General features: G+C 46.6%; 1 protein-coding gene across 2 annotated transcripts; it reads left to right on the forward strand.

Annotated features, from left to right (window-relative positions):
• The first annotated feature begins 381 nt into the window (after positions 1-381).
• MPC1 (mitochondrial pyruvate carrier 1) lies at positions 382-11,910 on the forward strand. Of its 2 annotated transcripts, XM_049695234.1 has the most exons (5): positions 382-584; positions 1,839-1,842; positions 10,063-10,159; positions 10,918-11,050; positions 11,373-11,910. In XM_049695234.1, the coding sequence occupies exons 1-5, from the start codon at positions 514-516 to the stop codon at positions 11,395-11,397; spliced, it is 330 nt and encodes a 109-aa protein (XP_049551191.1). In that variant the 5' UTR covers positions 382-513; the 3' UTR covers positions 11,398-11,910. The 2 variants fall into 2 exon arrangements, with proteins under 2 accessions (XP_049551191.1, XP_004278907.2); XM_004278859.3 differs by lacking the exons at positions 382-584; positions 1,839-1,842 and adding an exon at positions 7,155-7,788.
• Positions 11,911-15,208: the final 3,298 nt, after the last annotated feature.

A 15,208-nucleotide genomic window follows, 5' to 3' on the forward strand; every position in this document is an offset into this window, starting at 1 on the left:
CACGTGTAGCGGCAACTGCGGACGCAGCCCGCGCGCCGCTGCTGCGCTCCTCCCGGCGCCCACCTCCAGTCTGGAGCCTGCAGGCCCGGGCGGCCGCGGGGGCTCGCGGACGCTGCAAAGGCCCACGAGCTGCGGGCGGCGGGTAGTCCCGCGCGCCCTCGGACAATCATCTGCCCGCCCTGAGCGCGCCAGCGCGGATGCCTGGCAACCGCCAGCCAATCGCCGCCGGACCCCGGCCGTTTTACGGCAGCAAGCCTCGCCCCCACGCGCTGCCGAGGGGCGGGGAGGAGGTGTGCGGCGAGCGCGAGCCAATCCGTGCCGCCGCCTCCCGCCCTGCGCCCTCCCATTGGCCCAGAGTCAGGTGGCGGGCCGCGACCGTACGGTGGGGCCGAGCTGTCGTGAGGCACGCCGGCGAGCGGTTGCGGTGTCCGCGCTGTCCGCTCCGCCGGGTGTCATTGGGCTCCGAGGAGCGGCGCCCAGGGCACCGCGGGCGGCCTGGTATCTGGCACGGCCATGGCGGGCGCGCTGGTGCGGAAGGTGGCGGACTATGTCCGGAGCAAGGACTTCCGGGACTACCTCATGAGGTGACGAGTCCCCGGGGCCGGACCCACCAAGGGGTCCGGGGTGCGGAGCCGACGCCGCCGGGACGAGGGGCCGCGAGGGTGCGGGCAGCGGGGTGGGCTCCGCGCAACGGGGCGGGGATTCCGGGGCGGCGGGGCGGTGGGTTGCGGACAGCGGGGTTGGGGCTCCCGGCCGCGGGGCGGGAGTCCAGGCAGCCGGGCAGGGTCCCGGGGTAGTGGCGCCTGGGGCTCCGGACAGTGGGGCAGCGGGGCGGGCCGGAGCCCCGGCGGGGGGACCCCCACCCCGGCGCGGGCGGGCGCCGAGAGCGGGCCCGGTCCGGCGAGTGGGGCCGGGGCTCCGGCTCGCTGCACCTGCTCGGCAGGTGTGTGCCCAGGTGTGCGGCGGACCTGCCCCGGGCGCGGGCTGGGAGGGCGCGTCCCGGCATCGCTCGGTGGAAGGTGAGCCGCAGGTGCTCCTTTTCCGCGACAAGGGCACTGAGCCTGCCCGGTCGACCTCGCCCTTCGGATTTCGCAGCTTCAGGACGTCAAGCGTGGGACGGAATCAAATCTAACATACGAATATTCTGCCAACCAAGGGCATACTTTTTAATATTCTGCTTTCCATTAAGTCTTTATTTTCAATGAGAAAGAAAGGGCAGTGGCGGGATGAAAAGCCTACTTCCTATGTTTTATTTTATTTTTTGGCTCCGCCGCTCGTCAGGCGGGGTCCTAATCCCGCCCCCCCACAGGGGCCACCTGCGCCCCCTGCATTGGAAGCGCTAGTCTTAACCACTGGACCTCCAGGGAGGTCCCACTTTCTGTATTTTATTTTCGCCTGTAATCTTGAGATGCTTGCTTTTTATTTCATTTATTTAATATAACTTTAAAACCGTTTGATATAGTTTATTTAGGTGTATACATTTTAGTTTTTCTTTGTGATTTTTTTTTAAACCTAGGTAAGTGTAGGGCTGCAGTATTTTTCAACAGGTTAGTGTAGTAAAGAGGTGAAGTGATGACAGCTGAGGAGAAATAAGTATCCATAGGGTACAGTTTGAAGGTAGCTTCATTTTACCAGTAAAAGAAAAAAAAAGGATTATTTTTTTTAAATTCTGAATTTTATTGCAAATACTGTTTGCTTGTAATTTTAAGGGCAGTAGGGTAAGAAAAATAATTGTCTGCCACGTGGTAAATTTGGAAAGAGAAGCTTCACTCTTGACTTTCCAAAAATGAACTTTGTGTACTTGCATAGGACCATGATTAATTAGGACAGATGTTTAGTACTGTGGAGCAGAGTATTTATCAGAGTAATGTGCTGGGGAGATCGGAGGAAAGTAGTCATGGGAGGCTGTGTTATTAGTCCCTGCAGTCAAGTTTCTCTATGACTTCAAATATTACCTTAGGTTTCACTAATGTTTCTCCTTTGTATGAGCCTTCCTAATAGTTAAGTACAGCTAAGGGTAAAACTGTATGATGTAATTAAGAATAAAGTCTTATCCATATTAGAAATATGCTGATGATTACCTAACGTTCTATTACACAAGAAGAATTTGTAAAATATATGTATTTTCAATGAAGAGAGTTAGCCCTGCTTTTCTAAATGTATGGTTTTTTTTACTAGACAGGTGTCTGTGAGCCAGATATTTCAATTGAATACTTTGATATATGGTCTAACCTTTTTTCAAAGATTAAGTTCATGTAGCTTTAATGTTTACATGCCTTTTCTAGTATTGCTTTAATTGTATCAAGCTCTGACTAAATGAGGAAAAAAAGAGAATTGCAGTGTCCAGGAAAGTGCTGCCTGGTAGGACATCCAGCTAGGATTCTGAAGAATGACTTCTAGCCAAGGGATCCCCAGCAGTCAATCCCAGTGGACTTTTGTTACCCTGTCTGTGAGATGGGTTTAATGACAGTGCCCTATCTGGTTGGGTTGTTGAGAAAATTAAACCAGATGAGGGATGTGAAAATACTTGGAAACCCCAAATCACTACGTATTTCTATTATATCTTGCTATTTTTGTAGCAGAAACATTTTAAAAAGTGTACTGATATGGGAAAAGTTAAAATCTTAAGTGTGAGTGTTACTGAACAGAACTTGAGTCTGTGCACCCGACACACAGCAAAGCCGGTCTCCTGACACTGGTTGTGGGGAAGGGAAGTGCAGCGTTTACTGCAGGGCGCCTGCCAACCAAGGAGAAGGGGCAACTCATGCTCAAACTCCCAGATGGCTTTCAGGGAGGGGTTTTTAAAGACACATTAGGAGTGAGGGTTGCAGGGTGCGTGATCAGTTTGTGGACTTTCTTCTGACTGGTAGGTGGTGAGGTAACAGGGTGATATTTTGGGAATCTTTATGTCAACCTTCTAGTTCCAACTAGTCTGAAGGCCACCTCTTGTGGTGGGAATGTAGTGACCATCCTCCACCTGGGTGGGAGCCTTAGTTCCTGCAGAACAACTCAAAGATATGTGTTAGATTGATATGTGTATCCCTTCAGGAGGAACTAGGGCTCTGTTTTATCGCTGAACTATTGTTTAAGCTATCATTACTTTTCTTGCTTAACTGCTTTTCCTTCTTCCTGCATTCCCTCACTTCCCTCCTTAGCAACTGCTTGAGTCCACCCTTGGGAACTTGGGGAAGGCCTGGAAGACTAAAGCCTTTTTCTACAACAAGAAACGGGGGACACAGAGGGGCATTTGTACTCAGGAAGGCCCTGCAGGGTCCTGCTCAGTTTCATGAGGCGTAAAGCTCTGCGATTTTGACTTGGAAATCCTTCTGTGGACTGAACAGGTGAAGTGAGATGTCCACTGGCCTTGTCTTCCCTGCTGCTCCTGGCAGCAGTAGGATTTCATGCCAGCCTGCAGAGCAGTGGTTGGGCTGATATCAAAATGCTCAGCAGCAGCTCATTTATTAGCTTTTTCTCCAGAAGAGTCACTTCTCCCCAGCATTTATTAGAGGAACGTTTCCCCTGTTTGGTCCTCTAGTCTTCTTGCTTACGGCCCCTGCTTTGCTTTGGCAAATAAATAAAGCCATAAGGAGACAATTTCATATTCTCTTCCAATCAGAGACGGGGCCCTGTGCCTTCTCGCCTTGTCAATCATTTGCACTCCTGAACAACTCAAGCTCTCTAGCGTTGTTTTTACAGCCTGCCGAAGGGGTGTAGAGGTTTTCCAAACTAAAGCTGCTCTAGAATTTTTAAAGTCATTTTATTAACAACATAGTTGAAGTTTTTAGCAAAAATTTAAAGTCATATTTTACATAGATTATAACCTCCTGTCAATTACATTTTATGGATAAGACTGAAATGTCTTTCTTACTAAAGTGAATTTCCAAGTGTATTTTAAAATGTTGATTTTTTTTTTTTCATTGAGGAACAGGAGTTAGAACAGGCTGTAACCAAAGGCAGTGTGTAGACTTTGATTGGATCTGATATGGGAAAAAACAGCTATAAACGGCATTACTGGGACAACTGGGGCATTTAACTTGGGTCTTAGTATTAAACTGTTAAGTAATTCCTGACAGTTTTTGTTGGAAGCGATGGCAGTAGTATTACACCTATAGGTGATGGGTTTGATGATGGGTTTGCAACCCAGCCCGTTTGCTTTCCAGCTGTGTAGTCTTGGACAAATTGCTTGGTGTTGGGGCTTTGGTAGCTGTTTGACAACACAGCACAGTGCTGTGTATATTACAAAAGTAAATGTTCTCTTGTTATTGTTATCAGTATTCCATGTTTAATCCCTGGGCTCCCAGTGCTCCTTCTGATGCCTTCCATTCTTCCTTTCACTGATTTCTTCTTACTTACTTTAATGAAAATCTTGAATCAAGAACTTCCTGGATCTCTATTATTGTTTTGTTTTGTTTTTTTAAATAAACTATTTCCTCACATACGTTATTGGTGGAGTAAAAGAAGATAGCTGTCTCTTTTTTGCTCTTATTCCCCCTCCTGAATTTTGGTTAAGAAAAATAAATTAGATGAGCAACTAAGTTTTGAGGTAGGATGTGTGTTCTAGTGACTGAGTCGGTCAAGGTCTGTGTATATTTATACTAGAGATTTACTCCCCTCCCTCAGAGAAGTGAACAGAGGTATACGTGCACATATGTATTTGGATATATGTGCAAAGAATGCTTTCTTAGGTAGAACCTAGATCACGAGTATTTGAAAATCAGTTAATCAGTCAGCATGCTCTTGTAAATCTGAAGTGAGTTGGCTGTTGGCAGTGAATATTCTCCAGTTAATGAGGTTATCTATTCTAAGTTATTTTAACTTCTTAGTTTCCAGGAGAGCTTTAAGAATTTATATTTACTACCCAAGTGAGAAGTTGCAGTGGAAAACAGGGAGTCTTTCACAAGTTATAGGATATTAGAGCTGGAATGGACTTCAGACATCAGGTAGTCCAACACTTCACCTGCCATATGGAAAAACAGATCCAAACCAGGCGGAAAAGTTGAGACCCTCTGGACGCCAAACCTGTGAAACCAAAACAGGAATGTCATTAAGATGACATTAAGATTTAAAGGGAAATGGTTATGCACAAAAACAGTTTTGAAAAGAAGGTTTCAGGTACTTTCTTTGCACCTACTTTTCCTGTGTCTGCCTCGCTTCTCTGCCATGCTGCTTGCATACCCGCCCCTGGCCTTACTTCCCTGCCATGTAAATGACCTTCAGAAAGTTACTGAGGCTGAAAGCGTTGAAGCAGAACTGGCCACAGGAATCTCTTTTCTGCCGTCCAGTTTAGTTTTGACCATCTAAATACAGTTGAACATCACACATTCTGATTGTTAAAACTCCCTCTCATTTTAACTTGGACTAGAAAATGAGGTACAAGTTGCTGAGCATAACTGAAATGGCAGTGAGCGTTTTCAGCCTGTAGGAGAACTGCAGTCTCGAACGTCTCCAAGCCTTACCCCGCTCTCAGTGATGACATAAACAGACTATGCTAGGCTGCCACCTAGATCCTTTTAGTACTGTGTAAGCAAGTTATAAATTACTCACAGTACTTTCAGAGAAAGCTAACAGTTACTGTCAGTAATTTTAGGAAAGGAAGAAACAGATTGGCAATGCCAAGAAGACACTAAGAAAATAAAAATGAGCTTAGAAGAAACCTGGAGCCAAACAAACAGTATTCCAAATTAAGGAGAAACAGAGGATAAAGTTTATGCAGGGTAGTCATCCTCTGTCACCTCCATCATCATTCTTAACGGGGGAGATCGGTTTTTCCTCCGCAAGAATTCAAGGTCATAAGTGAACCAAGAAAACCCTGATGCATTTTGTGGTTGTTTTAACCTTCACTGAAACAAAATACAGGCAACATACCGAATAAAGAGAAAGTCAAGGGTATTTTCCACACAGTTTTAACATTATTGTCCGCCAACTGCAGTTTGTGTTGCTTATAAGTTTACCTTTCTTTGGAACAGAAGCTAATACATACTAGGAAGCTTTTCTTGTCCAGTTTGGCTCTGCGCAAATATGCTTCTCAGATTTTTTGCCTGAGTACTTGATGCATGTTTTGGACAGTTCTGACATAGAATTAAGGGATGCTGAGTTGTGGCTTTTTGTATTTCCCAGGGATGTTTAGAATAAATTTATTCTCAGATTGGCTTATCGTCATTAAACCACTATTAAAGTGATGTGATCAACTTTATTTTTGTGGTCACTTTCACGTAGGACTTTGGGATTGAGCAGAGTATGGTGGCAGAAGTTACTCCTCCTTCGCACTCCTTTATAACCTGCCTGTTGTAAAATAGGGTACAATTTGAAGTATTGCACAACTCAAGGAAAGAGTCCTGAATTGAAAACTCAGTTATCTCCGAGCTGACAATTTAGATTTGAAGAAACACATCTTTTAAAATATTTTTGTAGGAAAAAAAATGTGCCGTTGGTAATTTACAGGTAAATAAAAGGCCTGTGTTCAGATCCTGAACAAAGGAGAGTGACACCACAGGTGACTATAGTCCATAAACTACTGGATCCTGCCCTCTGACCTGATAAGGGACTCACCCTCTCTGCCGTCCAAACACTGTGCTCAGCTTGGACTTGCTGTGAAATACAATCTTGGCAACGTAATTTGTTACCGCAGTTGAAACATTATCTATTAAAACAGTGCACTTAACATTGAAAGACGGACTCTTTCTAGGCTGTTCGTATTTCATAACAGAACCTATTTGAAGTATATTATTAGCATCGTCAACAACTACTCTCATGCTGGAGATTAGAACCTCCTTGACCTCTGCATCAAAACAACTAGCGGAGCTGTTTGGACGAGACAGTGTGTATAGAGGATTTTATCATTTTATTTCAGTAATTCTTTCAGGAGCTACACTTTCAAGACTTTGCCTTGTCAGAACAATTAAGCTATATCCTGAAAAGAAGAAATGCCATCTCAGAAGTAAAAGTAATTCGACGTATTTCTGGATGGTATTAATTTTAGCATTCAGGAAAACAATTCACTTAACATTAGAAGACCTTTCTCTTCATTCGTTCAGCAAACATTTTCTGAGTGCCTTGTGAATTCTGGGCACACTTAGGCCAGAGTTTCAGCTGTGAACAGAATATGGAGCTTACTTCTGGTGAGAGGCTGTTGGTAAGTAAAAACGGAAAGTCCGTTGCTGGTAGAATTCTGCAGCATTGTGCTTCTCTCCAACTTGTCATTTTCAAAGAAATGCCCCCTATAAGCCCGTGCTGTCCAGTCTGAGAGCCACAAGCCCCAGGTGGCAGGGGAGCTCGTGGAGGGTGGCCAGTCCAAGCTGAGCTGTGTCGACACCCACCGGATCTCGGAGGCTCAGTGCCGAAAAAGAATGTAAAATACGTCATCAGTAGGTTGTTATTGATTACGTGTTCAAATTAAAATAGTTAGAAATGTTGGAATAAATAATAAAATTAACTCCTGTTGTTTTTCACTTTTGTTAAACATGACTTCTAGAAATTTTTAAATTTCATGTGACTCCTGTTTGTGACTTGCATTATATTCCTGTTGGATAGCTCCACTCTAAGGATTAAGTTTACGTTTCAAAAATTAAGGTTTACTTTCATTAGGTCAAAGTTATTGACCTAATATCACTAGATCTTCTCAAGAAAAAAAAAAGAATATGTGCTCCTAGTGTTGTAGTTCTGTTACTGAAACTTGAACACATGTATGAGGTTAAAGTAACCGAAATCTTACAAAGCATCTGATCTTTTTTTTTTTTCCCCTCATGTCTCTCCTGTCTGAACCTCGGTGACTCCTCACAAAATAGTACGGTAAGAACCTGTCGCTACTTCATATCAGGCTTCTGCAGACTTTCTGCATTAACAGAGTACGGACAGGAGACAGCTATCATGCCACATCCTGGGACCTTGTGGGTCCCAGGCTAAGGGCACCTCCAGTGACCCCTTGGTCCTCCGGTTCCACTCTGGACACTAACTTCTCTGCAGGACCAGTGCATTGACTGATGAATATCTGACAGAGCACAGACCAAACATGTATTCCAGGAAAGGGAAGTGAGAACTAGAGTCTTGTACTCGATAGAAAAGATGTATTATTAACTTTCTGTGGTTAGATATTTTAGTAACTAGTGTTGAAATTATCTTTACCTTTTATGTTCTTTTTATGAAATATCTCAAGTATATCTCAATGCTTATAATCACAAGTGTATATATAGCCCTTAACTTGCAGAACGCTGCTTCATATAACCCTACACTCACCACAGTAAAACTTTGAATACTGTCTTGTGACCAGACGTCCCCCGGGCTGCCTCAGGTTTCAGATTTATGCCGTGGCCTCTTACTACCTGGCCGCAGCTGTGAGCGCAGACGCCTGGCCTGGCTGAGCCCCTCAGGGCAGCCCTGAGTGTGTGCATAATGCGGGGATCTGGGGGCCACCGTGCAGAGTAGAGCAGAGCGGTGGAAAGTGATTAAACAGGCAAGCGATGGGAATAGACTGACGTGGTCAAAAAAAGGAGGAGAGAAACATCACTGGAGTAACAGAGAGTTAAAAGTGAAGGGACACAAAGGGAAGGACAGGAAGGGAAACAGGCGGGTAGGTGAGGAGGGATAGATACTCCATCACCAGAGGTCTGGAGGATGAGGAAGGAGGAAAATGGCCAGGCTTCATCTAGGCACAAGAAGCATTAAAGTGTCAGCAATGAGTAGCTGAGACAAAATCCAGTCTGAAAGCAGGAGGACTAAATAGCCTTCCCCAGAACCTCAAAGATTCTTTATACCAACTGTGCCTGAGGTGCGGCGTCCATAACTCAGGTGTGAGATTGTGCAGTACTCACCATGCTGGCAGTAGAACAGCTCTGACAGTTTTACAGCTATTTAAGGCAGAGGCCTCATGCTTACATTAAACACATTATGTAAATGTTTCAAAATATTCTTAAATCATGACGAAGGTAATTCTCACTTATTTTTCTTGCATTTCCTTGTTTCTCATTCTTACGAAGTTTTTGGATTTTAATGACTCTTGGTCAGTATTAGAAATGCAGGTCTAGAAAGGTATTTTGCAGTCTGCGTTTATCTTAAATGCTCTGATAGGCAGAAATAAAGCACTGCTTAATGTTCTGATAACTGAAAAGGGTCTTTACCCAACAGTGTGTGGTTTCCTTCATATTTTATTTTATTTTTTGTTTTTCACTTTTTTTGGGCCGTGCTGCACTGCTTTCGGGATCTTAGTTCCCCATCCAGGGATGGAACCCGGGCTAGGGCAGTGAAAGCACCAAGTCCTAACCGTTGGACCTCCAGGGAACTCCCTCCTTCATATTTTAAAGCATTATTTGCAAATCGTACATAAATAAAACAATTTTTAATTTAATGGGGAAAGCCCCTGGACTTATTTCAACCTCAGAAGTTAAATTAAATTGCATGTTGCTACTGTTCAATGTGGACAACTTCATTTCGGTACCCTGGGATGGCCATGGTCGTACATGAGAAACTCCTGATCCATTTCTTAAATATAGGCTGTTCCTATTACTTCAAAATTAATTTTCAGTTTAATTTCTCATTATCTGGGGGTCTGAGTGTAGATTTTTAGGTTCTCTGATCTTCATATAGCTTGTATGAGCTGAAAAGCAATTTCTTCCCTTATTAAGTTACTTTCTTCAGAAAAAGTATCCAACTTAGGGTCTGCATTTTAAGAGATGTTGACAAATAAATACCTTAATGAAAATTTGAAAAAAGTTTGATAGATTTAAACGTTACATTACGAGAATGGTTGTAACAGGTTTAAGTTGTAGCAAGAGTGACTTGTGTAAGAATTTAATCTCATTTGAAAATTCTCTAAACGGGACAGTCTGAGATTACTTAGTTGTGATCTGGAAGCTGGTAGGGACCTTGGTAAAGTGCCCGATCCCTTCTGGTTTGGGGCTCTCACCTTGTGAGAACTGCTGATTCATAGGCACATGCTTGCACACTGAACGCCTGCATGGTAACCTTCCCCAGTTAACCGCACACTTCACGTCACTGTTTAAGAGAAGTTGTAGCTGTTCACGCTCTGTCTTCACTTTTCCTCTTCTTTCTCCCCTCATTTTTTAACAGCACTTTTGGGGCCCAGTAGCCAACTGGGGTCTTCCCATTGCCGCCATCAATGACATGAAGAAGTCTCCGGAGATTATCAGCGGGCGGATGACATTTGGTAAGGATGCAGATTGGAATAACTGGGAGGCTCTTTACATATAAAATCATAGCATAATACAGCTCCTGCTTACATTTCAAGTGCGTAGCACCAGACACTACAGTCACCATTAGAAAGTAACGCAAAGCGCCTGACGTCATTGATGGGTGTTACTCCTCATGGTAAGGAAGGAAAAGGGTTACTGTAGTTGGAAGTATTTGTTAAGGTCCCGTTTGCCTTTCAGATGTAGTCCCCCTAGTTAAGGAGTGTGTCCTCTTGAACTTTATGTGGAAAAAGGATCTTAAAGTTTACTTGAAGTCCTGATATTTGAACATAAAACTCGTTGAGGGGATTAAATAGCAGTTCTTTCAGATAAGGGACTATAAACCACTCTAGGGGACAGAAAAGGAGGCTAGAACTGATGTCAGTTTACTGACATTATGTTCTTTAACTGTTTGAGTAATAAGTAACAATACGTAACGGGAGCAAACCATCTGATGAGTTTCCCATTCATGGAAGCATCTAAGCAATAGCTTTTATCATCTGTAAAGGTTTTAGCAGAAAAGGTTCTTTTTTTGAGGCAGTTGAGCCCTATCAGCCCTCAGCTGGAGGCTGTAGGTCACTGTCCTGCGTGTCCCCGCAGCCCTCAGCTGGAGGCTGTAGGTCACTGTCCTGCGTGTCCCCGCAGCCCTCAGCTGGAGGCTGCAGGTCACTGTCCTGCGTGTCCCCGGCAGCCCTCAGCTGGAGGCTGCAGGTCACTGTCCTGCGTGTCCCCGCAGCCCTCTGCTGTTACTCGCTGGCGTTCATGAGATTCGCCTACAAGGTGCAGCCTCGCAACTGGCTGCTGTTCGCCTGCCACGCCACCAACGAGGTAGCCCAGCTCACCCAGGGCGGACGGCTGCTCCGGCACGAGTAAGTAGGTCCCGCTGAGCTTTGTGTTCTGAGGAGCTGGGGAGGCCTGTGTCTGTCGTGGGGCGGGCTGTGACTGTGCGGCTGGGGAGACTCGATGCAGAGCAGAAATACGCTGAGAAGCGACTGCGCCGTTGAGACAGTGCGATGAGAATTCACTTATCAAACATGAAAATTAGCATGAAATAGGGCATTACTGTTCTTATGACATCGTGAGTTGAAATACATGTTAACGTAAAGGTGTCTTCTTAAAGCCCCCCAAGGCCTTCGAGGCTGGCGGTGAAGTTTTGTTTCTCATTGCGTTTGTCTTTGTGCTCCTTCCCAGGATGTCTAAAAATGCCTCAGCATAACAATGGAAAATGAAGAACCGGCTTCTTGAAGGGGTGGCATTGCCAGCTGCTGCTGCTGAGTCACACATTCCACCCTAGTGAATAGTCTTGCTAAGAGAAATATGCAGAATGCTATTTTTACTAACCAGACGATTCTTCTAGAAATAGCAGGGAGTTCCCAAACCCACTCTCGGCTGCCTTACAAGTACTGAATGTTTTACTTCTCTTCAGAAAGCATAGCTCAAATATGCGATCAATGTAATGATTCCCAGTGATGGTTTTATCTGCAGTAATATGTATGTTATCTGTTAGAAGTTACCTTATGAAAAACCGAAGAGAACAAAATTTGTAACCATCAGCATTTAAGTACTCAGAAATCCTGACCTTTCGTTTAATGACCATGAGACAGCTGGCAGCTGGCCACATAGCTAAAATCACATTGCCAGTGTTTGAAAAGGTATTTGTATTTCCATGCAGTGTGTATATTGAAATGCTGTAAATTAATGGCAATAAATGATTTAAATATTTGTCAAATGAGCATGATTAAATGCCTTATTAAGAAACTGAAGAACTATATCCCTAAAAGGTCAATTACAGGTGAAAAGTGGAACTCCTTGAAAATGATTCAGATGGCTAGGGAAGTGACAAGCTGGGGGCCAGTTTCGGGAAAGCGTCCACATTCCCAGCTATTCATAATGCGCTCTTGCAATGGGCAGATATTAGAAAAGGCACCCAAGCACTGCGCCTAAAACTGCCCCGCACTAGCTGACTGCAGGCTGCCCGGAAGCATCCTGGGCTTGAGTTTCCCCCCGAGGCAGGTCAGCTAACGTCTGTGCTGTTTCCAGGGAAGCCGTGGGGCTTGCAGGCCCACAGCACGTGTCGACGGCCTGGTGGCCAGTGCCGCGCTGGGCCCCGGGAGTGGAGGCTGACCTCTGGGCAGGGAGCCAGCTCTGCGGGGCAGGGGTGGACCCGCGGCCCGAGAGCGTCCTGAGAGCACAGTCCTCACGCCTCAGGTCACATCACGCACTTAGTTGGAGTTTTTCAACCTTCACCGTGAACGTGAGCACGGTTTCCCATCTCCTGGCAATAGTGGACGAGAGCGGCAGGCGCAGGGCTGACGTCGGCGGGTCTGTGTCCCAGCACCTCCTCAGCTAGCCTGTCCCCTCTGAATCATTTCTGTCACTTTTTCTTTCCTTCAGAGGCGTTACACCGCTTTCAAAGCGCTTTCGGATGCGTTCTTTGAGCCACACGCAGCCCTGTGAAGCCGGACTGGTGCGCTTCCACACGGGGTACAAGGGGGTGTGCGTGGCGGGGCCTCCTGACACGCGGCTGCGTCTGCCCCGCCACCCGGGGCTGGGGGCCCTCAGGCTCATTCCTCCACAGCTCACTGGAGTTGAGGGTGGTTGAAAGCAGCTGGCGATAAGAGCCCAGATGGGTTTAATTCAGTTAAAACCGTGCGTCCTGCTTAATCTGACATACAAGTAATATAACTGGTAAGAAATTCAAACTATACAGATGCATATAAAGGAGCCACCGCAGGCTCGTGCCTTTCTTCCTGTCCCGTCTCTCCGGAGTCACCACTGTTAGCTTTTGTGGTTTTGGATCTTCCGCTTCCCTTTTCACCTTGGGAAACTTCGTCCTACCTACCTGTCTCTAGTGCTAAGTGAGGAGCAGGGATAGCCCGCGGGGGTCAGCCGGGCTGGAAACCGAGATGCCGCCCCAGGCCCGGGACAGATGCCGCCCCAGGCCCGGGAGAGATGCTGCAGAGATGGGAGCAGGAGAGGGCCCGATAACGTCAGTCAACGGTCTGCTTCCCTGAGCTGCTCTCACACCTGGTGAGGAAATGGGGCAGAGGCCAGCAAGGTCACTAGTGCTCTGAATGAACACGGATGAGCAGGGCGTGTGCGCGGGCAGAAGGTGTGCGGGGAAGGGGTCCCGTGGGAGCCGCAAGGTGGACGGCCCACATCAGAGAGGGTCCTGAGGGGCCCAGACAGAGGACACGGGTCTCGTAACCTGGCAGCTCCCTGATGGGGTCTCGGGAAGCCCCCAGCTGTCCTCTTTCTCTGAGCACAGTGTCCCGAGTACTGGCAAGGACAGAGGCAAGGATTCCAAGTGAACAATGAGAAAAGGTGGGGCAGGGTGTGCAGTCTTCCACGGCTGGCATCTGACCCCTAATTTCCTACAGCGTCGACACCAACAGGAAAAACTGTGCGCTGGAACAAGATTTTGTAAAGGTTCTTGGTTCCTTTAAAGTGACCAGTGTCTCATTAGCAAACAGGACACTTAAAACAAGTGGGTGTTCCATTTATAAGTGAAACCCTCTTCAAGCAGACTGACCAAACGACATGAAAACTTCGTTGCCGTGGGGACTGGACAGGAGCCCTCCTGGGAGCACCGACTCCAGGGCCTGGGCAAGCTCGGTGCTCTTCCTGGGAACTTAAAGAGCTCTGTCTTGTGGAGACATCTGAAGTGTGTCATCACAGCATGGTGGTCAACACTGTACATCAACTATACTCCAATAAAGTTAAAAGAAAAAATGTGGCTCTTTGGTCTACACTGTGAGAGCAGTGCCTGCTCCCTTCAGGGTGTCCTCAGGGCATCATACCTGGGCATTGGGGGTGTATTAGTAGAGAACACTGCCAGCAATGTCAATACGTAAATACGTTAACAATGAACAGGAGTTCACATTTACAGTAACAACAGCTGCACAGCTAAAACATGAAAACACAAGGACAGGGTTGATGCAAAATGTAATTACTCTAAAGGCCCAATGATCCTGTAACCGAGCAGGACCCGATGGGGCCTTCCTGGAACAGGCCCCTCCCCCAGGTCCTCTTCATCAGCTCCGCTCTGAAGTACCCAGATCATAGTACCTGATGCACCTTTCCCGAGTTGTTTTACAGATGCTAAAACCGCCACCAAATGGAAGAAATTAACTACTTGACGACCATGGGCACGTAGCCCCCAGCCCTACTGGCACCTAAGGATTGATCATGTGGACCCCTGTGACCCCGCCCTGTGACCTCACCATCAACCAATCAGAACTGTGCGCGAGCGGATCACACACCCTGGGAGCCCCCTGCTCCCTCAGCTGGCCTTTGAAAATGCTTTCCTGAAATGCATCGGGGAGTTCGGGTGTTTTGAGCACCAGCTGTCTGGACTCCTTGCTCGGCGCCTGCAGTAAACGCTGCACTTTCCTTCCCCACAGCCCGGGGTCAGTGGCTTGGCTTTACCGTGCGGGCAAGTGGACCCAAATTTGGGTCGGTAAAAATACATTTCCGGATTTTTAAATTACCACATATAACGTTGTCTCTAAAAATACTCAAGATCTCAAAATATTTTTCATTTCAAATAATAAAATACAGAGAGAATTTGAAGCTACGAATGCACTATGCCACCTCCATGATAAGGGACACTGACTGTCAGGGCCAAAGTGCCACGAGGGCTTCAGCCAAGGAGCATTTCCTTTCTCTGACAAGTCACGGGACAGAGGTGACCATCGTGAAGTACGTCCTGCACTGCCCCATCTTTCCCACCCACAGCGTGGGTCCTGGGCTGGGACGTGTACCTCCCCGGGAGCAAAGGGTGATAAGCGTCGGTGGTGACAGTTGCCACACGCCTCCCTGCAGAGCTCAGTGACTCCTTTTGTCTTTCTACACTTTCATCCAGGATTTCTTAGTCGTTTTCTCAGGTGCATGTGTAGGGAAGGTTTGCAGACAGTAGCGGGAAAGCAGCAAGAGTTGTTACAACATCTGAGGTCCTGACACCCGACATTACATCAGAGTTCTTCCCAGTCATTTTGAGGCTGGAGATAGATGGGCTCCAGGCGGGG

This window comes from Orcinus orca, chromosome 12 (assembly GCF_937001465.1).
Source record: "Orcinus orca chromosome 12, mOrcOrc1.1, whole genome shotgun sequence".
In the NCBI taxonomy this organism is placed as follows: domain Eukaryota; kingdom Metazoa; phylum Chordata; class Mammalia; order Artiodactyla; family Delphinidae; genus Orcinus; species Orcinus orca.